At 26.6% G+C, this 27525-nt stretch overlaps 1 protein-coding gene across 1 annotated transcript in view; it reads right to left on the reverse strand.

The window, feature by feature from the left end:
* LOC122510124 overlaps window positions 1-27525 on the reverse strand; it is an 87380-nt gene that overhangs the window by 26138 nt on the left and 33717 nt on the right. Inside the window, exons 2-6 of the mRNA XM_043624557.1 lie at window positions 6935-7051; window positions 5719-5944; window positions 5290-5421; window positions 4622-4777; window positions 4408-4518 (exon numbers count right to left, since the gene is read on the reverse strand). Of these exons, the coding sequence (XP_043480492.1) occupies window positions 4408-4518; window positions 4622-4777; window positions 5290-5421; window positions 5719-5848 (529 nt within the window). The 5' untranslated portion in view covers window positions 5849-5944; window positions 6935-7051. The remainder of the gene's footprint in view (window positions 1-4407; window positions 4519-4621; window positions 4778-5289; window positions 5422-5718; window positions 5945-6934; window positions 7052-27525) is intronic.

Here is a 27525-nt window from a genome sequence, read left to right on the forward strand (position 1 = left end):
TTATTCATAAAAGTATAGGTTGAATTTGCGCAAAGAGTTTTCTTATTTTAGGCGTTAATGGGTTAATCATTAAAATAATATTATAATATTTGGGGAGAGTGGGACAAACCGTCCAGATGTCAATATCTCCGAAATGGCAAGATTGTCAAAACTGTTGTTTAGAATTTCAAAACAACCATGTGTAGTATACCTTATTTTTAAACTAACATTTATACTCAAAATGAGCGTATGGGGCAAACAGTAATAATTTCAATAAGTTAAAATTTGACTAGTTCCCTTCTTAAATTATTCTCTTTATGTAAATAGTAATTTTTTCTATAATTATTGAAATACCAGATTTTCTGTCTTGGTAGTTAAGACTTGCAATGCAGATATCAAGTTTTCTTGCACTTTCTTTCTTCTTTTCTAGACGTTTCGAGGAACCATGGCTACTTTTTTCGTAATTCGATGACGTTGTCGCAAAAGGTTCTATTGGTGCACTAGTATCTTTATATAAAAAAAAAGTTTGCAATCTTATAATCGAGTCAGTCAAAATATAAAATAAATGAACTAAAAAGAGTTGTAAAAATGAAAAGGTTTTTTTATTTTAAGTAAATTAAAATTTTTTTCACTTATATTAAATTCTTATTTCCCTAAAAATTCATGTCGGGAAACATGTTTTTCATAATTTTCTCATTACCAGGAATTTGCGGTTTTTATTAATTTATCGATAATTAAACTGATAGATTTCATTGGTTCTTTAAAAAAATAAAAAGGGCCCATTTTGTCGGTCATTTGCAAAAAAAATCCTTATTTTAAAAATGGAGGTGTAATTGTGTAATTGTCGAAATAAAAATTTGTATATTGCATCAATTTTTTCACAATAAAGACTGTCAAAAAATTTTAAATAAGATTAATATCTATTCTTTTTCTTTAAATGACACAATAAAATTGTACCTAATCATTAATCTTGTAAAAATATTATATTAAGCAACAAAGGTATAAAGGCAGCCATTTGTTTACGGTGATTTTTGTGACATGAGTCGAGGTCGAGGGCGCCCCGAGACCTCCACTCCTGTCACAAAAATCATCGTGAACAAATTGGCTGCCTTTATTCCCGTATTACATACGATATTTTTTATTTCTAATGCACAAAAGTGTCGATTTCAGATAGCAGACGACAGGGAGTAAAAGTCATTCACTTGTTCGACTTGTATGAAAATGGCGGCCTTTTTTACCTTGGGCAAAAAAAGCATGGGACCAACTGTTTTTTTGCCCTTGGAAAAAAATCGCTATTTTCATACGGTCGAACAAATAAATGAGTGTTCAAAACAGACAAAAAGAAGGCTTTTTTAGTATATATTATTAAAATAACTATTACATTTATTTAAAAAATTTCTTTTACATGTAAAAAATAATTTATTTAAGAATTTGTAAGAAAAAATTTTTCATTTTTATTTCAAAATGGCGGCGCTATACGCCATTTTTGAAAATGCCCATTCTCGGTGGTAAGATCGATTCCAAACTTTCTATAACAGATAAAACCAAAAACGAAGTGGCATTCTCTTTGTTAGATATTTCATTAGGTGTGGAACCTCAAAAAAGTGGAATTTTCTCCCCCCCTTTTTTTAGAGTACTTTTTCTCTAAAATATGCAAAAAAAGGTGTTTTTATTCAGAATTTCCCTTATAAAATAAAGAGAGTTGGAAATTTTCCAGTTTTTGAGGTTTCACTTATAGGCATGATGACGCTGAATCAAAAGCCTTTTGATTTTTTAAAATCGCTTTAGAAGAACTCGAGATATCACTCTTTCCAGATCAAAAAAAGACATTTTGAGAAAAACGCATTTTAAGTTTTTGTTTATAAGTTTTGAAATTTAAAAAAAAAATCATCGGATTTGCTTGAAAATCGTTACTAGGGGGTTTTTGAGGTCGCTAATTACGAATATGGAATCAGATTTTTAAAATTCAAAATGTCGGATCCAATATGGCGGACATTTTTTTCAAAATCATTGAATTTGCTTGAAAATCGTTACGGGGGGTTTTGGGGTCGCTGATTACGAATATGACATAATTTTTTAAAAATTAAAAATGGCGGATACAATATGGTGAACGAAAAAAAAATTAAACGAAAAAAAAATTAAAATAAAAAAATTTTCTTTTCCGCCATGTTGGATCCCCCATTTTAAATTTTGAAAATTTTTATATCTAATTTTTGATCAGCAACACCAAATACATTTTTGTTTGTCTTTTTTAAAAAATGCAAATGAGAAAACATTTAAATCATACGATTGCTTATCCGCATACAAAAACATCTTTGAAATGGCGAAGAATAAGGATGTATAATTTTTGTTTTACTTCGAATTTTGCAATATTATTTTAGGAGAGTATTCTTGACACTATAAAAAATCCGCCATTTTGAATTTAATTTTAATTAAAATTTTCGAAATTATGTGTCAAATGCTTAATAAATAAAGCATTAACTAACAAATTGAAACCAATTCAACGCATGTAACGCGGCAGTGCAACCGCCCGTGAAACTGCACGCTCCATGTCTTTTTTACAGCGCGTAACAGGCTTAAAAAACCATCGGTACACTTCAGAAAGCCTTACCCATTGTTCGAAGATAATTGAATCTTAAATAATTATACGAATTAGTTTTTTAAAATATTTGCGATTGTTCACAACTGGAGGCGGGGCGAGAGTCAAAAATTGATAGAAAATTGTCCATTTGGTTTATGGAACAACGATAAAATTTATACCTCTCACTCATACCTCGTTCTCGATCTGCCATTCTTTTACTCCTTAATCTATCTGTGAGTGAAAAATGAAAAATAATTAGCCAATAAGGAAATAAGACGCCCATTTCGTATTTTGGCTTGAGAGTAAAATTCCCAACTTTTCCTTCCCCTATCAAATTCTGTTCCTCTCTTTCTACCTAACACGGAAAATGGAGAAAACATGGTACCCCCTTCTAAACCCAAAAAGTGGGAATTACTTTCTTAACTATTCGTCTCTCTTTCGCTCCTACTCTAAACTAAAAGGAGAGACAATACCTCCCTCCCTCTCTTTCTCTCTCACTGTGAACAGAGTATATAAGGAAAGACTAACTTAATATATATAGATATAATAATATTTGCCTCTCTTTCGCTCCTACTCTAAACTAAAAGGACAGGCGATACTTACCTCTCTTTCTCTCTATCAACAATGTTTTTTTAATTATTTTAGTTTACGATAGAAAATAATTAAATTGGAAAATAATTGTAACAAACAGTTTTACCAGTTTTTAAAAATATATTTATAAAAGTAATTTAATCCTTCGAGAGAATGTTATTATATATGAAAATAATAAGCAGTAATAATTAATTATTTACTTAATAAGTAATAAAAATTAATTTTGTTCAAAGAATAAATAAATATAATTTATTTTAACATTCAGAATTTAAATTAATAAAAATTTAAGATTAGTTTTATAATTATAAATATTGAATAATAATATAATTTTTATAAAATGCTTTTAGAAGCAAAAATTGATTCCATTAAAAAACTTTAATTGCGTATGTTTTTTTAAATTAACTGATAAAATTTTTAATCATTAATCTTGGTCCCTAAGAAATATTAATACTTTAGAAATGTAACTCTTTATAAAATTCAATTATTAAATTAAAATACTTTGAAAATTCTTTGCGTTAAGAAGTTTGTAATGAAATTCTTTAACAAATTTAATTATTTTCAGTTCTGAATTTTACAAAATTTCTATTAATTCAATAATTTTTTTAAAATTTATTTACATATTATATTTGAATCAGTGTTTGATTTTTCACTATCAAATTAATTATTTTCAACTAATTCAAATTTAGAGAACAGAATAAATATTTATAAAAATTGAAATAAAAAGCAATTTTTTAAAAACAGTTTAAAATAACAATTTTTTTAATTTGATGACAAATTCCCGGTTTGACATAAAATTCCCGATTTTTCTCGGTCAAATTAAATTCCCGACTATTTCCCGGTTAGTAGACACCTTGATTAAGGATTTAATTGAATAGTGAATTTCAAAAAGGCTGAATTTGGTTTTTTGAAATTTTACAGTGACTTGGAAAAAATTGGTATTTTAGTTGTCAGAGTTGACCCCTTTTCGAAATTAAATAAAAAAATTAAATCGTTTTAATCATTAAAATATATCAATTAAATGTTTTATTATCCAGAATCAATTTATTTTTTTTTTAAATACTATTTTAATAAGTACTACTATTTTAATAAGTAGTAGAGAAATCAAACTTTAACTTGGTTTCTCTAGTTATTCTGTAATTATTAAAGTTTATTTCAGCACTTGTATAATTTTGTAAATAATTCTCTTTATGATAAAAAAATGTCTCTAAATCAAAACTAAATCATTTTTATGATTTTTAGGTCAAGCAAAAAATTACCTTTTGAGGTACTTGGTTGAAGAATTTCAACCCCTTTTTTTCCCCTCAAATTTGCAATTTTATTTCCTGAGTTAACGTTAATTTCCCTTCCATTTTTGTTCGAGTCATGCCCTGTAAAAATATTTAATTTTTTAACAAACAAATGATTCTCAAAGTATTTATAATTTCAAAAATAAAGCGAATGGATATTATTTAACAGTTTTCTTATAAATACCTTCCGCGATTTTGGATTCTAAAACTTCTGTACCCTCGATAACAATTTCAGTTTCTGAATCTTCATTTTCTGAATTATCACTTTGAGAACTTGCAATTTCCCTTTGTTCTTGGTTGTCGAACTCAGCTTCTTTCTTCTTGCTTTCTGGCTTACCTCCTTTAAAAACATTTTGTAATTATTTTTCACATTTATATCAAATATTAGTTTGCCAAGTGCGGAATCTTTCCTTGAGATTCTAGTGAAAATTTCCAATAAAGAAGACAATTTAAGCTTCCAGAAAGCTTTTTAAAAATTTATTTTTCAAAAATATTGTAATATAATTTTATTAAAATAATTGGATTTTCTTCAAAACGGAAATGTGTAATGTATTCAATACGGAAATATGTATAATTAAAAACATTGAATATAATTGAATTTAATAAAGTAAGATTGAGAAAATTCTAAGAATTACTTTTTACAATAACATATATTAATAAAATTTTTACTAGTTAATAAACAATATTTTTACACTTTAAAATTTTCCATTGAAATTTTTAAAATGTGTTATTTTGTTGCAACCAAATTTGAAAAATTAATTAATATCCAAGGCCTGTTTATCTGATTTCAAATTAAATGCAATTAAACAAACTATAGATGCAGATATATACAGATTTTGCAATCAAAATAACCTTTTGAGACTCTTGGTTTAGGAACTTGAGCTGAATTTTCGTCTTTCCCAGCTGAAATATTCTCATCTGTTTGGAATGTTGATTTTTTCTTGAGATTTCCGTGGTCCTTCTCGTTCTTTCTTCTCGATTTACCTGCTTTAAAAATATTTCTAGATTATTATTTGTAAGTTTATTTAATTATCTAAAAGTTTCGATTCATAATTTATGTAATCATTTGAGTTTTTTAGAACATATGTTTGATATTTTAGTAATCTAATAGTTATTGTATTTTAATTATTAATTAATTTTGCTTTTTTTATTATAAGTTTTCCATTTTTTTACAGAATTTTTATTAAACATTACTTTTAAAATAATTTTTGTAAAACAAAGAATATAAACAATTTTATTATAAAACTATATAAATTAAAAATTTTTTTAATAATGATTTACCCTTTTCCTTCGAAGTTGTATGCGCACTAATCATAGTTGATATCGAATTCAATTTGTTTATTTCGTCGTTGACTTTATTTTGAACTGCATTTCTTTCCTTATTTCGAATTTTTGCTCCTTGACATGACATCGTTTTTCTTCGAAGCAGTTTTTGGTGGAATTTTCAAATTATTTATTATTTTTCCTTCCTTTAAAACTTCCAAAGACATTAATTACTTCCGGTCTTCTAAAATATTGAATTTTTAATTAGTAAATTTTAAATTAAACTTATTCAAATTAAATATAAATAAATTAAAATAAATAATTTAACAAAATAGAACATTTTAAAGGGTAAATAGTATGTTTAATAATAATCTATATTAATAATCGTTATATTCCAGTAATCTTATTGCAATTTTAAGTAAGTTATTTTTTTTTACTTTTTGTGTCCCAAATTTTTTGTAATTTTTCTATTTTAAAATGTTTTAAATGTTGAAATTAATGAAATTCTAACATAATGCTTTGAAGATTAAAAATAACAAAAATTAAATAAAGAAAATAGTATTTAATCTGAAATTACAATTCAATTTGTAACTTTATTTTAACATTCTCGAACATAAAAATATTTATAAAATATTGTAGAAAGACTAATTTTTAATACTGCAAAATACAATTAATTAAAAATGTAATAAAATTTTTTTTATTTTGAAATTACAAAAATGACAATTTATACATTGAACTCATAAGGCTAAGATTTATTAATTGAATCCTTCAAAGAATTATATTCAAATTTTTATAAATAATTGTTTGTTTTAGCAATTTTACTAAAGGTTTAAAAAATAATTTAATTATATTAAGAAATTATATTGAATACACATTTTTTTTAAAAAAATGAAAAATTCTCTGGAAAAATTTAGTCGAAATCGTATTGATATAATAATTGAATTCTTAAACAAATTTTATTGCAAAATTTCTATAAATAATTACATTTCATGAAGAAGTGTTAAAAATAATGAAATTATTTCAAAGAATTTTATTAAAATTTAAAAAATTAATTCAATTTTATCAAGAAATTTACATAATTCTAAAAGTTAAACCATAGCAATTTTTATTTATAATTTATTATTAAATTATATTATTATAATTATATATTAATATAATTATATTATTATTCAATTATTTAATATACAATTGATAAACTAAATTTAAAAATTCATTTTGATAAAACAATATTTACCACTTCTTGCCAAAATTACAGCCCTGTACGCTACTCCTTCTTCGAATATTTCAGTCTCCTCTCCATCGGGAATATTTTTTGAATCCTCTGATTCTTCGTGCACACTATAACACTGATCTTCGCACCATAAAATTAGGCAAAACATTTTTTTTGTTGAAGACATGTTTCTCGTAATCAGTCTTTTACACTGAATGTCATGTCAATAAACTGAAGTTTGACCATTAATTCAATGCAGTGAAAATACCAAAAAAAGTATTAAATATTTTCAAATTTATTTGAATAAAAATGTATCTATCCATGCACAGGTATTTTAAAATTATTTATATTTTTGCTTTTCTTTTTTCAATTGTCAATTATATTCAATTTTGTAAATATTTCTATAATTAAATTAAAGTAAAATAAAGTTTTTTTCCTAAATTCATTTTTCAACCTTTTTGTTTTTCACTTTTTTAAATTGAGAAACGATTTTTCATTACGACGACAAATGTGTCATATGATATAAAAAAATAAAATTGAAAATAAAAAGTGAAATATTTTTTTAATGACACTAATAAAAAAAGAAAAAAAATAATTCTTTTTTTTACGCATGAAATAAAAAGTATATTTTAACAGAAGTAATTATAATTAAAAATTAAGAATGAGTCGATATAAAGATTTTCATAATTACTCACAATCAACACGAAATAGAATTCTACAAGAACTGCGGCATGAAGAAAATATTTCATCGAATTCAGTAAGATGATTTATTATTTCCATATATCTCAGCAATTTCATAAAAGTAAAAATAATAATAAATATATTTTATTGTTTTCAAAATATATACTTTTAGTAGAATAGAATAATGAACCCTTGAATAATAATTAATTAATAACTTAATGAATAATAAACATTTAAAAATACAATTTTTTGTTTCATGTCCTCTTATAACCATTATATATATTTTGTATTTTCCCGTAGTTTATTTGATTTTTATCAAGTAAAATTATTGCAATATAGTTATAGTATTGAATATAAAAATTTTGTGTTTTTTAATCGGATAAAAAAAATTCTCTCAAATTTCTTAATTATTGAGTACATTTGAATATTAAAAATGAATTAATTATAGTAAGTATAAAATTTATTCAGTAAATATAAAAACTTATAACTTAAACAAACTATATAATGTTTCTTCTTACTGAATTTAGTAATTTAAGAAATTAAATAAATTGTTAACGATTAATATATTGAAATTTTTTTGACTTTTTCCTGATTTTTATAAAAAATATTCCCCTTTTTTCTTATCTTGGTAATAACTGCAATTCAAAATTTGATAGAAATTCGTGTAATTTTATTCGATAAAACGGGTATAGTATTCTATAAGAATATTCCATACAAAAAATTCGTATGGAATATCTACGGTAATATATCTACGATCAGAAATTACACATTCAATTTTTCTGAAGAAATTCCTCTAGTAATTTATTAGGATATCCCCATGTAATCCCAGGTGTAAATTGACGACTGGTGGGAATTTTCTTAACAATATCGTTAGAATTATAATATTGTGACATGCTGCGAAGAAATATGCTAAAAAATCATTTTTTATTAACCAAAAAGATTAAAATTTATCAATATGTTTATCTATATAATTATGTGTTAATACAAATACTGTATTCTAATATTGTTTTTATGCATATTCTATTTGTTTACAAAATCTATTATTGCAAAATCATAAAATTTTTTAATAAACAAAAAAATTATAAAATTTTTGACAACTTTCTTTTTTTAGGTTTACTTATTATTAAATCAATAAATTAAAGACAATATTTAGAAAGTTTGTAGTTTTTTCCTAACTTTGCAATTTACTAAATCTTATATGCGATTACAGATAAATAGGAGAAATTGAATAATGATATAAACCATTTTTAAACATTTTATTGTTGCTATTTAACAAATTTTTAAAAAATGCACCCAGAGAGTTCTAGTTTATTCCCAATTTTGAAATTGACTAAACTTTATATAATTTCAAATAAAAATTAAGAATTTAATTATTATTCAAACAATTATTTGTTAAGAATAAAAATTTATAGTGCTCAAACATACTTGAACACGTACACAAAGTTTTAACAATGAAACCTCCCAGTTTCGAATTCCGACTTTTCCACCTAGGATGTTAAGTATAACATTTTTTATAAAAATTTCTGATCATTTTTCCAAACTGCGGACAATATTTAGTTTTTTTGTCCAAAATTTTGGACAATAACTAAGTGAATTACGAAGTTTTTTCAAATAGTTTAATTAAAATTTTATAGAAATTATATTTAAATTTTAATTAACTTAATTTTTTTTAATTATAATTTTTTATTTCAATTTCTTAATTTCGCATGTTATGTTTACTATAAAATGTTTTTTAAAAATTTTCGATTAGTTTTCCAAACGAATTATTTTCATCTGGGCTTAAAAAAATTTTAATTACAATTTTTCAAAAAAATTTTTTTTTATAATTTCTAAATTAAATTATTATTTATAACTTGAATAATTTATTTTTAAATAAATAGTTTAATATGTTTATGTAAAAGGTATAAAAATATATGAGAATTTAAAATTACTTTCTCTCTCATTATTTTTTCATGTGCAATGATAATTCAATTTATGACGTCAGATTAACAAATGAAACTCTTAATTAGTAACCTACAGTAACCAGTGTTATTTCTTTGCGATTACTTAAATCTGAAAATGAGTGACGAAAATTGTACACTAGAACAACTTAAGGAGAAAATCTCCAAATTAAATGCGGAGATTGAATCATTAAAGAATAGTAAGTAGATAAAATTAAATTTAATCAAATGAAATCTATGCTTATTTTTAAAAAAATAATTATGTTGTTCTTTTCAGCAAATGACATATTCATGGACTCTGACATACTGTCAGAAAGCAGGGATAATAAAACGAATAAGAGAAAGAACAGTAAGTTCTTAAATATAAAATTGTTGGTTAATAATAATTTAGTACATATTCTTTATACATTGGAAAAGGAAAATAATTTTTAGAAATTTTTTTGAAATATGTAGCTAAATAGTGAAATTAATTTTTTATTATTATCAGAAATAAATATAAAGTAAAGTGAAGTAATACACCTATCTCTTATAGATGAACGTGATCAACAAAAGAAGAGAAATAGAATGGTTTGGAGTGGGCAATGGGTGAATTCGAACGTGGAAAATAGCGTATCGTTAAATAAAGAGGAACAGAAAAAAAGTTATTCTTTATTAACCTTTAATTTACAAATTCCACAGAAAATTTCAACGAGTATTATTTTTTATAACAAAATATATAATTTATTTATTTATTATTAAAATAATAATAATTATTATTATTAATAAAATTGCTTAAGAACCGTTTTATAAGAATATTGATAATAATATTTAGAGGCAATGTGGGAATTGTTTGAAGGATTACATTAGCGAAACTAAAAGACACGTATTTAATAGAATCAAAGAGCATGAAAGAGACATAATTGGTAAATTAAAAAATACTGGTTTGTCTACTCATGTTTATGATACTAAACATTCTTTTGATTTCAAAAATGTAAAAATTTTGGATACAGAAACTAACGAATTTAAAAGAAAACATCTAGAAATGCTACATATTCAAAATAACAAATCTAATCATGTTAATTTTTATACAGATATTGATAAACTAAGTAAAATTTATTTTCCATTAATACAATCTTTACATTAAAAATAAATAAATTAAAATAAATATATTTTTTAAATTTAAATTAAATTAAATTCCCGCTTAACGTAATATATGATATATGATATATATAATTCCTACTTTATCATTTTTAAACTTAATCTGTGGAGTTTTTTTAAATTAACCTAAAAATTTGAATGTTTCTCACATGGTGATCATTGTAACGTTCACCATGATTTTTAATATAATGGCTTTTACCATGAATATTTTTACCATGGACTTTTTTACCATCATGGTTTTTGGGAAAATTTTAAATTTTAACCTTTTGTTATATGATTATTAATGTGATTGAACACAAGGTGAGTTTTCTCTCTTTTAATTTGTTTTTTTTTAAATTTTTTCAAATTTGTTCTCTTTGGTGACAATTAATATCTTATAATGATTTTCATTACAGATGTGTTTTTCATTTGCTTATGTTCGTTTTAAGATTTAAAATTTGCCTGATGAGGACTTAATTAAGTCGAAACTTGTAGCAATTTATAGCAATTTATTTGTAATAAACGAACATCTTTAAAACCGTAAAAGGCCTCTAAATATTATTATCAATAATTATTATTATTATTATTTTTTGTTATTATTTATTATTATTTATCATTATTTATTTTTAGGGTTCCGTACACCATAGGTGTACTGACGGAACCCTTATAAAATCACTCGTGTGTCCGTCCCAGCTACGCAAAATGGGCAGTCCCCCCCCCTTAACTTTTACAAATCTCAACCTAGTGAGCTGAAATTCGGTAGGGATCTTCAGTTTTAAGTGCAGATTACAGGAAAAATATAGCGAACCCAATTGACGGACATATTTGCGAACTAGGAGGGAAAGTAATTGAATTTTTTAGAAAAAATTACAAAAAATGACCCTGTCCCCCCTCCTTAACTTTTACAAATCTCAACATTATGAGCTAAAATTCGGTAGGGATCTTAAGTTTCAAGTGTAGATTACAGGAAAAATATAGCGAACCCGATTGACGGACATATTTGCGAACTAGGAGGGAAAGAAATTCAATTTTTTTGAAAAAATTACAAAAAATGACCCTGTTCCTGCGGTTAACTTTTACAAATCTCAACCTGGTGAGTTGAAATTCGGTAGGGATCTTAAGTTTTAAGTGTAGATTACAGGAAAAATATAGCGAACCCGATTGACAAACATATTTGCAAAATAGGAGGGAAAGAAATTCAATTTTTTCGAAAAAAATGCTAAAAATGACCCTGTTCCTGCGGTTAACTTTTACAAATCTCAACATTATGAGCTAAAATTCGGTAGGGATCTTAAGTTTCAAGTGTAGATTACAGGAAAAATATAGCGAACCCGATTGACGGACATATTTGCGAATTAGGAGGGAATTGGTTACCTCCACGTGGTGCATCTTGGAAACAATATCATTGAAAAAAGTAATGATTTTTAAAAATAAAATATTAAAAAAATTTTAAATTAAAATAAATTTCAATGAAATTGACAAAATACCAATAAATAAAAAATTTATTATAATTAATAATATAAGTATCTTTTGTTAGTTTATATCCAATATATTATTTTAAATATTATGTCTAATCAGGTAAAATATATATTTTTTGTTATTTGTAAATAAAACATAAGAATTCAATATAGATTATAGTTATAGTTTTTTTTAATCTATATGTAATAAAAATACATATGTGTACCGAATTTCAGCTCAATATGTTTATATATGTTAATATTAATGTGGATTATAGTTATAGTTTTTTTTAATCTATATGTAATAAAAATACATATGTGTACCGAATTTCAGCTCAATAGGTTTATATATGTTAATATTAATCAATTATATTTCTTATATATATTTTTTTTTATAAAAAATGAGTTTTATTTTGGTGTACGGAACCCTTGATCTTAATGCGAGTGCAACTCGCACTTGCCCGATTTTTTTATTATATTTATTTATTTTTTTTTATTTATTTATTTATTTTTTATTTTATTTATTTATTTATTTTTTACTTTTATTTATTTATTTATTTATTTTTTATTTATTTATTTTCTATTTATTTTTTTTTTATTTATTTCTTTTAGATGCAAAGAGAGGAAGAAAAAGAGGTAAAGCGGGTGGAAAGAGTCGAAGGGATTGGTATCGGAGGAGAAATAATTATGAGAATGGAAGGAATCCTAGAAGTAAAGGAGAGGAAGGTGATATAAGTCAAGAAGGTGAAGGAAAAAGAGGTTATAGTGGAAAACGGGGAGGATGGAGAAGAGGACATCAGGATGGAAGGCGAGGAGGACGAGGGGGTGGAAAATAAAGAAGAGGACGAGGGGGTGGGCAAGGAAGAGGAAAAGCGTTATCATGTCGACCAAATGTCAGTACTGTTATAACCACGACTGCCAGTATTGCGCCAATTGTTAATTTCTGCTTGGGATGTAAATTTTGTTTAAAACTGTGGTGGTTTACTCTAATTCCCTAATATATCTCTCCCTATTATATAAAAACATTTCGCCGCCGCCGCAGAGTCAGGATTTATAAGGGCCCCTTATAGTAAAGGGAACATAGTCATGGTTGGCCCACTGTTGAGGTAGGTCCATAGTCAGAAACAAGTTACATTTGACCTAAATTCAGGTCAATTTAAAGGGCAGTTTTAACCTACAGGTAAAAAATTGACAGGTAATTCCCTCTGCCCTTAAAATTGACCTACATTTTGAGGGCCAATTCCCTCTGCCCTCAAAATGTAGGTCAATTTTAAGGGCAGTTTTGACCTAAACGTCAAAAATTCACAAACAATTCTCTCTAACCTCAAAATGTAGGTCAATTTTAAAGGCAGTTTTAACCTACAGGTAAAAAATTGACAAACTAATCCCTCTGCCCTTAAAATTTATGTCAATTTAAAGGTCAGTTTTAACCTACAGATAAAAAAATGACAAGCAGTTCCCTCTGCCCTCAAAATGTAGGTCAATTTTAAGGGCAGTTTTGACCTAAACGTCAAAAATTCACATACAATTCTCTCTGACCTCAAAATGTAGGTCAATTTTAAGGGCAGTTTTAATCTATAGGTAAAAAATTGACAAACAATTCCCTCTGCTCAAAAAATTTAGTTCAATTTTAATGGCAGATTTAACCTGCAGGTCAAAAAATGACAAACTAATCCCTCTGTCCTTAATATTCATGTCGATTTGAAGGGTAGTTTTAACCTACAGGTAAAAAATTGACAAACAATCTCCTCTGCTCTCAAAATGTTGGTCAATTTTAAAAGATTTTGACCTAACCGTAGAAAATTGACGAAGAATTCCCGCTGTCCTCAAAATTTAGTTCAATTTTCAGAGCAGTTTTTATCTACACCGTATAAAAATTTTAGAGAAAACTCCTTCTGACTTGACCTTTCCTCAAAATTTAGGTCAAATTTGACATATTTTTAACCTACTTTTTAAAAAAGCAAATTAATTAGGATATTTCAAGAGGTCGTTACCTTATATTAAAATTTGATAAAATTTTTGACCTATAGGTTAAAAGAAGCTTGACTTAAAATTTAATAGTAAGTTTAAATCAATAAAAGATGTTATAAACTGACATCTATTTTTTAAAATTTTATTAAAATTTATTTCCCTTTAGAGAAAAACATAACCTCAAACTTAGTTTAAAAGTTATAGGTGAGGGAGTAAAAATAAAACGCCAAAATTAGGTCAAAATAATAGGTGGGAAAGCAAACATAACTTTAAAAATAAATAGATTCAAAATACAAGTCAAAATTTAATCTAATTATTCACATATAGGTTGAAAAAAGGTAAATAACAATTGTTTCATTACTTCGAAATCCATGTGTACTTTGTCATATACTTATTGTAATTTATTATGATGCATTCTTCATATTAAAAAAACATTATTTGAAATTTTTTAAAATTAAAATAAATATAAAAAATACAGATAGGGAGTTGTATGTAATTTATTATGATCCTTTTCACCACTAAAACCGCGGCTTTCAAATATTACAATTTTTTCTAAAAAGGAGACCGAAACAAGCCTGGTAGCACCATGGCTTCAGTTCGCTAACTCCTTTTCACCTCCAAAACAATAAGACTTGATTTTTGAATATATTTTTTAGATAAATACCGTAACAAGCCTGGGGGCACCCTGGCTTCAGTTTTATAACTCTTTTACACCACTAAAACCGCGGCTTTCAAATATTACAATTTTTTCTAAAAAAGGAGACCGTAACAAGCCTGGTAGCACCATGGCTTCAGTTCTCTAACTCCTTTTCACCTCCAAAACAATAAGACTTGATTTTTGAATATATTTTTTAGATAAATACCGTAACAAGCCTGGGGGCACCCTGGCTTTAGGTTTCCAACTCCTTTTCACCACTAAAACCGCGGCTTTCAAATATTACAATTTTTTCGTAAAATCTGACCGCAACAAGCCTGGGAGCACCCTGGCTTCAGTTTTATAACTCTTTTACACCACTAAAACCGCGGCTTTCAAATATTACAATCTTTTCTAAAAAAGGAGACCGTAACAAGCCTGGTAGCACCATGGCTTCAGTTCTCTAACTCCTTTTCACCTCCAAAACAATAAGACTTGATTTTTGAATATATTTTTTAGATAAATACCGTAACAAGCCTTGGGGCACCCTGGCTTTAGGTTTCCAACTCCTTTTCACCACTAAAACCGCGGCTTTCAAATATTACAATTTTTTCTAAAAAGGAGACCGAAACAAGCCTGGTAGCACCATGGCTTCAGTTCTCTAACTTCTTTTCACCTCCAAAACAATAAGACTTGATTTTTGAATATATTTTTTAGATAAATACCGCAACAAGCCTGGGAGCACCCTGGCTTCAGTTCTCCAACTCCTTTTCACCACTAAAACCATGTCTTTTGAACATTGCAATTTTTTCATAAAATGCAGACCGGAACAAGACTGGAAGCACCCTGGCTTTAGGTTTCCAACTCCTTTTCACCACTAAAACCGCGGCTTTCAAATATTACAATTTTTTCTAAAAAAGGAGACCGTAACAAGCCTGGTAGCACCATGGATTCAGTTCTCTAACTCCTTTTCACCTCCAAAACAATAAGACTTGATTTTTGAATATATTTTTTAGATAAATACCGTAACAAGCCTGGGGGCACCCTGGCTTTAGGTTTCCAACTCCTTTTCACCACTAAAACCGCGGCTTTCAAATATTACAATTTTTTCGTAAAATCTGACCGCAACAAGCCTGGGAGCACCCTGGCTTCAGTTTTATAACTCTTTTACACCACTAAAACCGCGGCTTTCAAATATTACAATCTTTTCTAAAAAAGGAGACCGTAACAAGCCTGGTAGCACCATGGCTTCAGTTCTCTAACTCCTTTTCACCTCCAAAACAATAAGAGTTGATTTTTGAATATATTTTTTAGGTAAATACCGTAACAAGCCTGGGGGCATCCTGGCTTCAGGTTTCCAACTCCTTTTTACCACTTAAACCGCGGCTTTCGAACATTGCAATTTTTTCGTAAAATCTGACCGGAAATAGTCTGGGAGCACCCTGGCTTCAGTTTTCCAACTCCTTTTCACCTCCAAAACAATAAGACTTGATTTTTGAATATATTTTTTAGATAAATACCGTAACAAGCCTGGGGGCACCCTGGCTTCAGGTTTCCAACTCCTTTTCACCACTAAAACCGCGGCTTTCAAATATTACAATTTTTTCGTAAAATCTGACCGGAACAAGACTGGGAGCACCCCGGCTTCAGTTTTCCAACTCCTTTTCACTACTTAAACCGCGGCTTTCGAGCATTGCAATTTTTTCGTAAAATCTGACCGGAACAAGCCTGGGAGCACCCTTGCTTCAGTTTCTAACACTGTTTCACCACTAAAACCGTGCCTTTCCAATATTACAATTTTTTTCTAAAAAAGGAGACCGTAAGAATCCTGGGCGCACCCTGGCTTCACTTTTCAAACTCCTTTTTACCACTAAAACCGCGGCTTTCGAAAATTGTAATTTTTTTATAAAATGCAGACCGGAACAAGCCTGGGAGCACCCTGGCTTCAGGTTTCCAACTCCTTTTTACCACTAAAACCGCGGCTTTCAAATATTACAATTTTTTCGTAAAATCTGACCGCAACAAGCCTGGGAGCACCCTGGCTTCAGTTTTATAACTCTTTTACACCACTAAAACCGCGGCTTTCAAATATTACAATTTTTTCTAAAAAAGGAGACCGTAACAAGCCTGGTAGCACCATGGCTTCAGTTCTCTAACTCCTTTTCACCTCCAAAACAATAAGAGTCGATTTTTGAATATATTTTTTAGGTAAATACCGTAACAAGCCTGGGGGCATCCTGGCTTCAGGTTTCCAACTCCTTTTTACCACTTAAACCGCGGCTTTCGAACATTGCAATTTTTTCGTAAAATCTGACCGGAAATAGTCTGGGAGCACCCTGGCTTCAGTTTTCCAACTCCTTCTTACCACTAAAACCATGTCGTTCAAAAATTGCAATTTTTTTCATCAAATGAGACCGAAACAAGCCTGGGAGCACCCTGGATTCAGTTTTCCTACTCCTTTTCACCTCCAAAACAATGGGATTTGAACTTTAAAAAATTTTTGTGGTGAATAAAGAATGTAACAAGCCTGGAAGCACCCCGGCTTCAGTTTTCCAACTCCTTTTCACCTCCAAAACAATGGGATTTGAACTTTAAAAAATTTTCGTGGTGAATAAAGAATGTAACAAGCCTGGAAGCACCCCGGCTTCAGTTTTCCAACTCCTTTTCACCTCCAAAACAATGGGATTTGAACTTTAAAAAATTTTCGTGGTGAATAAAGAATGTAACAAGCCTGTAAGCACCCCGGCTTCAGTTTTCCAACTCCTATTTACCACTAAAACCATGTATTTCGAACATTGCAATTTTTTCATAAAATGCAGACCGGAACAAGCCTGGGAGCACCCTGGCTTCAGTTTTCCAACTCCTTTTCACCACTAAAACCATGTCTTTCGAACATTGCAATTTTTTCATAAAATGCAGACCGTAAGAAGCCTGGGCGCACCCTGGCTTCAGTTTTCCAACTCCTTTTCACCACTAAAACCATGTCTTTCAAAAATTGCAATTTTTTTCATCAAATGAGACCGAAACAAGCCTGGCAGCACACTGGCTTCAGTTTTCCAACTCCTTTTCACCTTCAAAACAATGAGACTTGATCTTTGAAATTGTTTTTTTTATAAATACCGTAAGAAGCTTGGGAGCACCCGGGCTTCACTTTTCAAACTTCTTTTTACCACTTAAACCGCGGCTTTCGAAAATTGTAATTTTTTTATAAAATGCAGACCGGAACAAGCCTGGGAGCACCCTGGCTGCAGTTTTCTAACTCTTTTTCATCACTAAATCCGCGGCTTTCGAATATTACAATTTTTTTCTAAAAAAAGGAGACCGAAACAAGTCTGGGAGCACCCTGGCTTTCGTTTCAAACGCCTTTTCAGCACTAAAACTGTAGCTTTCGAAAATTGCAATTTTTTTCTTAAAATGCAGACAGAAACAAGCTTAGGAACTCCCTGGCTTCATTTTTCTACGCCTTTTAACCTCTTAAACCACAGCTTTCGAACATTGCAACCTTTCCGTCAAATGAAGATCAGCTGAAGTCTGGGAACGCCTTAGCTTTAATTTCCAACTTCTTTCCACCTCAAAAACGGCAGCTTTCGAACATTGCGAATAAAATAATGTAAAACATGATTATTCAATTTTTATAATAAAAAATAATATGGCAAATGCTTGAATCAACGTGCGACTCAAATGTTTTTATTTAATGTATATTACGTCTTTATTAATTTAACTTTTTATCTTTATAACTTTTTTATCATTTCAAAAATATAATTTATTAAATATTAATTTTTTAACTAAAAACTTCGTGGCATTTAATTTACTCGTCCACTTTTCTCTTTTTACCTTCCGGTTGGTCTGTAGTTTCCTCTGAATTCTTACTATTGTAAAATTTATTTTATTAGTCACATTGTAATAGATACTTAGGTATTTACCATTATTAAATTTTTAATCATTCTTATTGTGAAATATTATATCTAGATTATTTGTAAATGAAATACCTGTTCGCCTTTTCTTTTTCATTTTCTGATAAATCATCTTCATTTTTACTCGACTCTATTTTTTTTAGATTTGTTGTCATTCTCTTTATTGCGTTTTCTGGGATTCGGCAGAGTATTACACTGACTATTCAGACAATCTATGTATTTGTCATATGCGAATCCTTTCGCCTTCAATTTAACATAATCTATAAAATTTTTTGAAAACTTAGAATCATTTTAAATACTGTATTTTTCAACAGCGTTGCCAGAAAATTCTGATTTTAAAATGCCATGGCTTTCCCAGGTTTTCCAGACCTTTTTTAAAAAAATTTTAAATTCAAATATAAGATTGTTTAAAATAATTTTTAGATATTTGCAAAAGAAAAAACAAATCAATTAAATTAACAATAAAATATTAGTAATATTATTGATTTTTTATTCTACAAATTAATTTCTTGCTTAAAATCGCGAAATGAAATTATATAACTAGAAATAATAATTTTTTAAAAGTTTTTTTATCCAAGAGATCGAATTTTTATTGAATCAGATTTTATAGAACAAAAATATAATGAGTAGAATTTTCTTATACTGAAGAATTTTTCTTTAGTTGAATTTTCAATTTAATAAAACTTCTATTTATTTAATTTTAAATATAACAGATTATCTACTTTAAGGAATTTTCATCTAACAGAATTTTTTATTGAAATTTATATATATTAAAGTTTTTTAAGATTTTTATTTTTAAAAATTTCTATTTAAGGATTGTTTATTTGATCAAATTTTTACTTCTCTTAATTCTTATTTTGCAGAATTTTCATGTAGTTAAATTTCTATAAACTGAAATTTTATTTTAACAAATTATTATTTTATTATATTATTTTATATTTATTATTTTGTAAACCGGGAAAACCCTTGGAATTTTTAACTATAGAATCACTAGACACCTCGAATCTTTTCTAAGTATTAAGATAAATTTATACATACTGTAGACAGCATTTCTAATATCTTCTGGGATCGCTTTGCCTTGTCTTCCATTTCTTGAATGACCAAGAGCGGTCATCGTTTTTAGTTCGTCTTTACCAACTAAAGCCAACATCAATCGCCTTGTTATTTCTTCAGGACGCTTTCGGAATCGAGAGTATTCAATCTCACGTTTGGGATCAATAAATACCTCGTTGTTAATTACCATAACCGAGGATGTAAGTGGTAAGGCATTTTCACCAGAGGTCTTGTTCGTTAACTATTCAGACGGATTAAATACAATTAAACTTTAGATAAATAAATCAAGCCGATTAATAAAAAAAATTCTCTCATAATTTTAGTCCTTTGGGATGGTAATTCTTCGCCAAACAAATTTATAAACTAATAAAATGACTACATCGATTGTGGATCAATTAAGGCTCTTAAATTTGTCACAAAAATTTCTGTACAACATTTACTTCAATTAAAAATAGAATATTTTAGCTTTTTTACAGATTTTGATCCACCACTGGTGCATTCATCCTAGTAATAAATTTTTTATTCAATTAATTAAGAAAAATAAATAGTTAAATGAACTATACTCCAAAATACCCCAAAACTTCTACCCTTTTCCCCACGTATATTATATTATTATTATATTATTATTATATTATTATTATTATTACGTATTATTATACGTATATAAATATTCGTCTAAATTTAAAATTCTTTGCGAAGAATTACCACTCGGTAAGACTACGAATTTCCAAAGATTGAAAAAAAACTTTTTAAAGTTTAATCACTTTATCTAAAAACATGATTTTATTATAAATGATAACTGACTGGATTTGCAGTTGTTTCTTCACGTAACTTATTTTGAGCAAAGATAGCTAGTTTCCCAAGAAATGTGACAATTTCCGGAGTTACTAAAAAGGAAATTACATTTTTAATTAAATATAAATTAGTTAAATGAAATTTTTAATTATTAAATTATTATTATAATTATACATTAATAAATTATAAAAATATATAATTACATATTATATTATTATATTAAATCATTAGTTAATTTTTTAATTACATTAATTAAATGAATAAATTTAAATAATATAGATAACAAATTAATACTATTTTTAAAAAACCAATTGTAACCTTTTGGAAACACCAAATTCATAAATTCTAATACGCTTTTTGAGGAATTTGATGATCTTAAAGAATTTTTATCATTTTGCTGTTCCTGTGTCGTATAAACATTTCCGCCAAGTTCTTGATTTTTAGATCCAACACCTTTAAAAATATTTTTAAGATTTTTAATATTTTTAAGATAGAATTGTTAATTAGTTGCTGATAAATTAGGTATGAAAAACTTTCTAAAACTAAAGCCGACTTGAGCTAGAGAATTTGTGATGTGTGTCAAATAATAAAAATTTGAAAACTTGATACCCTAAATTTTAAATAAATATAATTCTCTTGTTTATATATTATTCAGGATTCCACAGAAATAAAGAAAATAAGACAAAAAATTTGGAAATTGAAATTATTAAGAAAACAGGGAAAAAATTAGAAATATCTCTCCGAAGTAATACAAAATTATAATATTTTTAGAAATGTAATGATTAAAATTTAGTTTCTAAATATTTATTTAAATTTTTACTCTATAAAAATATTGACTTTTATAATTACGAACATTTTTGAAATTTTTTATCTCAGCCAGAAAAAATTGATTAAAATTAAATTCATAAATTTGAAATTTACACCTAAATTCTGTCTTGAAATTTGGTGAAAATTAGTTTAAAAAACATCAATTTTTGGAGGTATCCCCGATTATAATTTACTAGCTTCAAACTTTTCACTTTCTATTTTTTACCTTTCGCGACTATTGTTTTTGGTCCATTCGAAGTTTCAATCGCCGATTCCTCGCTATCGGAAATTTCCATTCTTGTTTCTACGATTTTCATAGTTTCGGTACGATTCAACGATTTCTGAGAATTTCCACCTTTAAAAAGTCGGAAAATTCTAACAAAATTATAATTTTCTATTACTTATTATTTATTTCTATTACAAATCTATAAAAAAAAAACGAAAAAATTTTTGTTCTGAAATTTTTATTAAAATTTTTACTCTTTAAAAATATTGACTTTCATAATTGCGATCATTTAAAAAAATATTTATTTCGGTTAGGGAAATAATTTTTAAATAAAATAGAATTAATGTGAAAAATAACAATTTTTGGAGGCGCACCGGATTATAATTTACTAGCTTTAATTTTTTCACTTTCTATTTTTTACCTCTCGCGACTATTGTTTTTGGACCCTTCGAAGTTTCAATCGCCGATTCCTCGCCATAGGAAATTTCAACTCCTTTCTCTACGATTTTCACAGTTCCGGTACGATTCGCCAATTTCTGAGAACTTCCACCTTTAAATAGTCAGAAAATTCTATCAAAATTGCTGCAAAATTATAACATTTGAAGAAGTGTAACAAATAAAATTTTGTTTTGAAATTTTAATTTAAATTTTAACTGTCCTAAAATATTTACTTGTATAATTGCTAACACAGGGTTGCAAAAAAAATTTAACTTTGTTTTTTCCTGACTTTTCCCTGATTTCCAGACAGAATTTTCACTTTTTTCCTGATACTAAAGAATATTCTGATTCACTCTAAAAATGATTAGAAGCTCTAAAAATATTCTAATATTTGCGAATTTCTTTAATTTTAAAATTATTGGTAAACAATTATTTAATCATTGCCATTTATCCATTAAAATTAAGATTTCCAAAAATTTAAAATTCATATCTTTTGAAATTTAATAACGTATAAGAATATTATAATAAAAATGAAGAAGTTAATCACTCCGAGTCGAAGACTCGGAGTAATCGATTTCTTCATGTTTGTGTAATAATTAACGACAATAACAATTCATGTTAAAATGCTTTTAATATTTAATTATTATTTAAAATTTTAACAGAAATTTATTTTTAAATTAATTTTTATTAGAAAATTCTACGAGAATTCAATTATTTGAATACAAAAATAAATAATTTATAAAATTAATTAAATTCATGCAATAAATTTTATTAAATTTTGTTAAATAAATTGAAATTTTTTAAAGTTTATTAAAATTTTTAACAATAATTTAATTCTTGAGAAGGATTTCGCTACCTTTTTATAAATATAATTTAATTAAAAACGAGATTTTTAAAAAAACTTTTGAAAATAATTTAATTTCTGCAAAGTATTTTATTACTTTTCAAAAAAATTGAATGCTTGTGATAAATTTTGATAATTATGAAAATAATTGAATTTTGGAAAAGTATTTTATTAAAATTCCTTTACATAATTGATTTTATGGGAACAGTTTTGGTGCTTAACAAATTAATTGAATTCTTTTGCAGAATCACTTAAAAATTATTTGAAAATAGTTGGGGAGCGTTCACAAATTACGTAACATTATAAAGGGGGAGGGGTCTAGCTATTTGTTATGTACAGCAGAAAAAATGGCGCTAATGTGTGCAACAGTGTATCACATGGGGGAGGGGGGGTTAAAATTTTCAAAAATTAGCGTTACGTAATTTGTGAACGCTGCGAGCGTTCACAAATATAAATATAAATATAAATACAAATATAAATTTAATGTATTAAATTTCAAAAGATATGAATTTTAAATTTTTGGAAATCTTAATTTTAATGGATAAATGGCAATGATTAAATAATTGTTTACCAATAATTTTAAAATTAAAGAAATTCGCAAATATTAGAATATTTTTAGAGCTTCTAATCATTTTTAGAGTGAATCAGAATATTCTTTAGTATCAGGAAAAAAGTGAAAATTCTGTCTGGAAATCAGGGAAAAGTCAGGAAAAAACAAAGTTAAATTTTTTTTGCAACCCTGTGTTAGCAATTATACAAGTAAATATTTTAGGACAGTTAAAATTTAAATTAAAATTTCAAAACAAAATTTTATTTGTTACACTTCTTCAAATGTTATAATTTTGCAGCAATTTTGATAGAATTTTCTGACTATTTAAAGGTGGAAGTTCTCAGAAATTGGCGAATCGTACCGGAACTGTGAAAATCGTAGAGAAAGGAGTTGAAATTTCCTATGGCGAGGAATCGGCGATTGAAACTTCGAAGGGTCCAAAAACAATAGTCGCGAGAGGTAAAAAATAGAAAGTGAAAAAATTAAAGCTAGTAAATTATAATCCGGTGCGCCTCCAAAAATTGTTATTTTTCACATTAATTCTATTTTATTTAAAAATTATTTCCCTAACCGAAATAAATATTTTTTTAAATGATCGCAATTATGAAAGTCAATATTTTTAAAGAGTAAAAATTTTAATAAAAATTTCAGAACAAAAATTTTTTCGTTTTTTTTTTATAGATTTGTAATAGAAATAAATAATAAGTAATAGAAAATTATAATTTTGTTAGAATTTTCCGACTTTTTAAAGGTGGAAATTCTCAGAAATCGTTGAATCGTACCGAAACTATGAAAATCGTAGAAACAAGAATGGAAATTTCCGATAGCGAGGAATCGGCGATTGAAACTTCGAATGGACCAAAAACAATAGTCGCGAAAGGTAAAAAATAGAAAGTGAAAAGTTTGAAGCTAGTAAATTATAATCGGGGATACCTCCAAAAATTGATGTTTTTTAAACTAATTTTCACCAAATTTCAAGACAGAATTTAGGTGTAAATTTCAAATTTATGAATTTAATTTTAATCAATTTTTTCTGGCTGAGATAAAAAATTTCAAAAATGTTCGTAATTATAAAAGTCAATATTTTTATAGAGTAAAAATTTAAATAAATATTTAGAAACTAAATTTTAATCATTACATTTCTAAAAATATTATAATTTTGTATTACTTCGGAGAGATATTTCTAATTTTTTCCCTGTTTTCTTAATAATTTCAATTTCCAAATTTTTTGTCTTATTTTCTTTATTTCTGTGGAATCCTGAATAATATATAAACAAGAGAATTATATTTATTTAAAATTTAGGGTATCAAGTTTTCAAATTTTTATTATTTGACACACATCACAAATTCTCTAGCTCAAGTCGGCTTTAGTTTTAGAAAGTTTTTCATACCTAATTTATCAGCAACTAATTAACAATTCTATCTTAAAAATATTAAAAATCTTAAAAATATTTTTAAAGGTGTTGGATCTAAAAATCAAGAACTTGGCGGAAATGTTTATACGACACAGGAACAGCAAAATGATAAAAATTCTTTAAGATCATCAAATTCCTCAAAAAGCGTATTAGAATTTATGAATTTGGTGTTTCCAAAAGGTTACAATTGGTTTTTTAAAAATAGTATTAATTTGTTATCTATATTATTTAAATTTATTCATTTAATTAATGTAATTAAAAAATTAACTAATGATTTAATATAATAATATAATATGTAATTATATATTTTTATAATTTATTAATGTATAATTATAATAATAATTTAATAATTAAAAATTTCATTTAACTAATTTATATTTAATTAAAAATGTAATTTCCTTTTTAGTAACTCCGGAAATTGTCACATTTCTTGGGAAACTAGCTATCTTTGCTCAAAATAAGTTACATGAAGAAACAACTGCAAATCCAGTCAGTTATCATTTATAATAAAATCATGTTTTTAGATAAAGTGATTAAACTTTAAAAAGTTTTTTTTCAATCTTTGGAAATTCGTAGTCTTACCGAGTGGTAATTCTTCGCAAAGAATTTTAAATTTAGACGAATATTTATATACGTATAATAATACGTAATAATAATAATAATATAATAATAATATAATAATAATATAATATACGTGGGGAAAAGGGTAGAAGTTTTGGGGTATTTTGGAGTATAGTTCATTTAACTATTTATTTTTCTTAATTAATTGAATAAAAAATTTATTACTAGGATGAATGCACCAGTGGTGGATCAAAATCTGTAAAAAAGCTAAAATATTCTATTTTTAATTGAAGTAAATGTTGTACAGAAATTTTTGTGACAAATTTAAGAGCCTTAATTGATCCACAATCGATGTAGTCATTTTATTAGTTTATAAATTTGTTTGGCGAAGAATTACCATCCCAAAGGACTAAAATTATGAGAGAATTTTTTTTTATTAATCGGCTTGATTTATTTATCTAAAGTTTAATTGTATTTAATCCGTCTGAATAGTTAACGAACAAGACCTCTGGTGAAAATGCCTTACCACTTACATCCTCGGTTATGGTAATTAACAACGAGGTATTTATTGATCCCAAACGTGAGATTGAATACTCTCGATTCCGAAAGCGTCCTGAAGAAATAACAAGGCGATTGATGTTGGCTTTAGTTGGTAAAGACGAACTAAAAACGATGACCGCTCTTGGTCATTCAAGAAATGGAAGACAAGGCAAAGCGATCCCAGAAGATATTAGAAATGCTGTCTACAGTATGTATAAATTTATCTTAATACTTAGAAAAGATTCGAGGTGTCTAGTGATTCTATAGTTAAAAATTCCAAGGGTTTTCCCGGTTTACAAAATAATAAATATAAAATAATATAATAAAATAATAATTTGTTAAAATAAAATTTCAGTTTATAGAAATTTAACTACATGAAAATTCTGCAAAATAAGAATTAAGAGAAGTAAAAATTTGATCAAATAAACAATCCTTAAATAGAAATTTTTAAAAATAAAAATCTTAAAAAACTTTAATATATATAAATTTCAATAAAAAATTCTGTTAGATGAAAATTCCTTAAAGTAGATAATCTGTTATATTTAAAATTAAATAAATAGAAGTTTTATTAAATTGAAAATTCAACTAAAGAAAAATTCTTCAGTATAAGAAAATTCTACTCATTATATTTTTGTTCTATAAAATCTGATTCAATAAAAATTCGATCTCTTGGATAAAAAAACTTTTAAAAAATTATTATTTCTAGTTATATAATTTCATTTCGCGATTTTAAGCAAGAAATTAATTTGTAGAATAAAAAATCAATAATATTACTAATATTTTATTGTTAATTTAATTGATTTGTTTTTTCTTTTGCAAATATCTAAAAATTATTTTAAACAATCTTATATTTGAATTTAAAATTTTTTTAAAAAAGGTCTGGAAAACCTGGGAAAGCCATGGCATTTTAAAATCAGAATTTTCTGGCAACGCTGTTGAAAAATACAGTATTTAAAATGATTCTAAGTTTTCAAAAAATTTTATAGATTATGTTAAATTGAAGGCGAAAGGATTCGCATATGACAAATACATAGATTGTCTGAATAGTCAGTGTAATACTCTGCCGAATCCCAGAAAACGCAATAAAGAGAATGACAACAAATCTAAAAAAAATAGAGTCGAGTAAAAATGAAGATGATTTATCAGAAAATGAAAAAGAAAAGGCGAACAGGTATTTCATTTACAAATAATCTAGATATAATATTTCACAATAAGAATGATTAAAAATTTAATAATGGTACATACCTAAGTATCTATTACAATGTGACTAATAAAATAAATTTTACAATAGTAAGAATTCAGAGGAAACTACAGACCAACCGGAAGGTAAAAAGAGAAAAGTGGACGAGTAAATTAAATGCCACGAAGTTTTTAGTTAAAAAATTAATATTTAATAAATTATATTTTTGAAATGATAAAAAAGTTATAAAGATAAAAAGTTAAATTAATAAAGACGTAATATACATTAAATAAAAACATTTGAGTCGCACGTTGATTCAAGCATTTGCCATATTATTTTTTATTATAAAAATTGAATAATCATGTTTTACATTATTTTATTCGCAATGTTCGAAAGCTGCCGTTTTTGAGGTGGAAAGAAGTTGGAAATTAAAGCTAAGGCGTTCCCAGACTTCAGCTGATCTTCATTTGACGGAAAGGTTGCAATGTTCGAA

The sequence above is a fragment of the Leptopilina heterotoma genome, unplaced genomic scaffold (genome assembly GCF_015476425.1).
Source record: "Leptopilina heterotoma isolate Lh14 unplaced genomic scaffold, ASM1547642v1 Lhet_67, whole genome shotgun sequence".
NCBI lineage: Eukaryota > Metazoa > Arthropoda > Insecta > Hymenoptera > Figitidae > Leptopilina > Leptopilina heterotoma.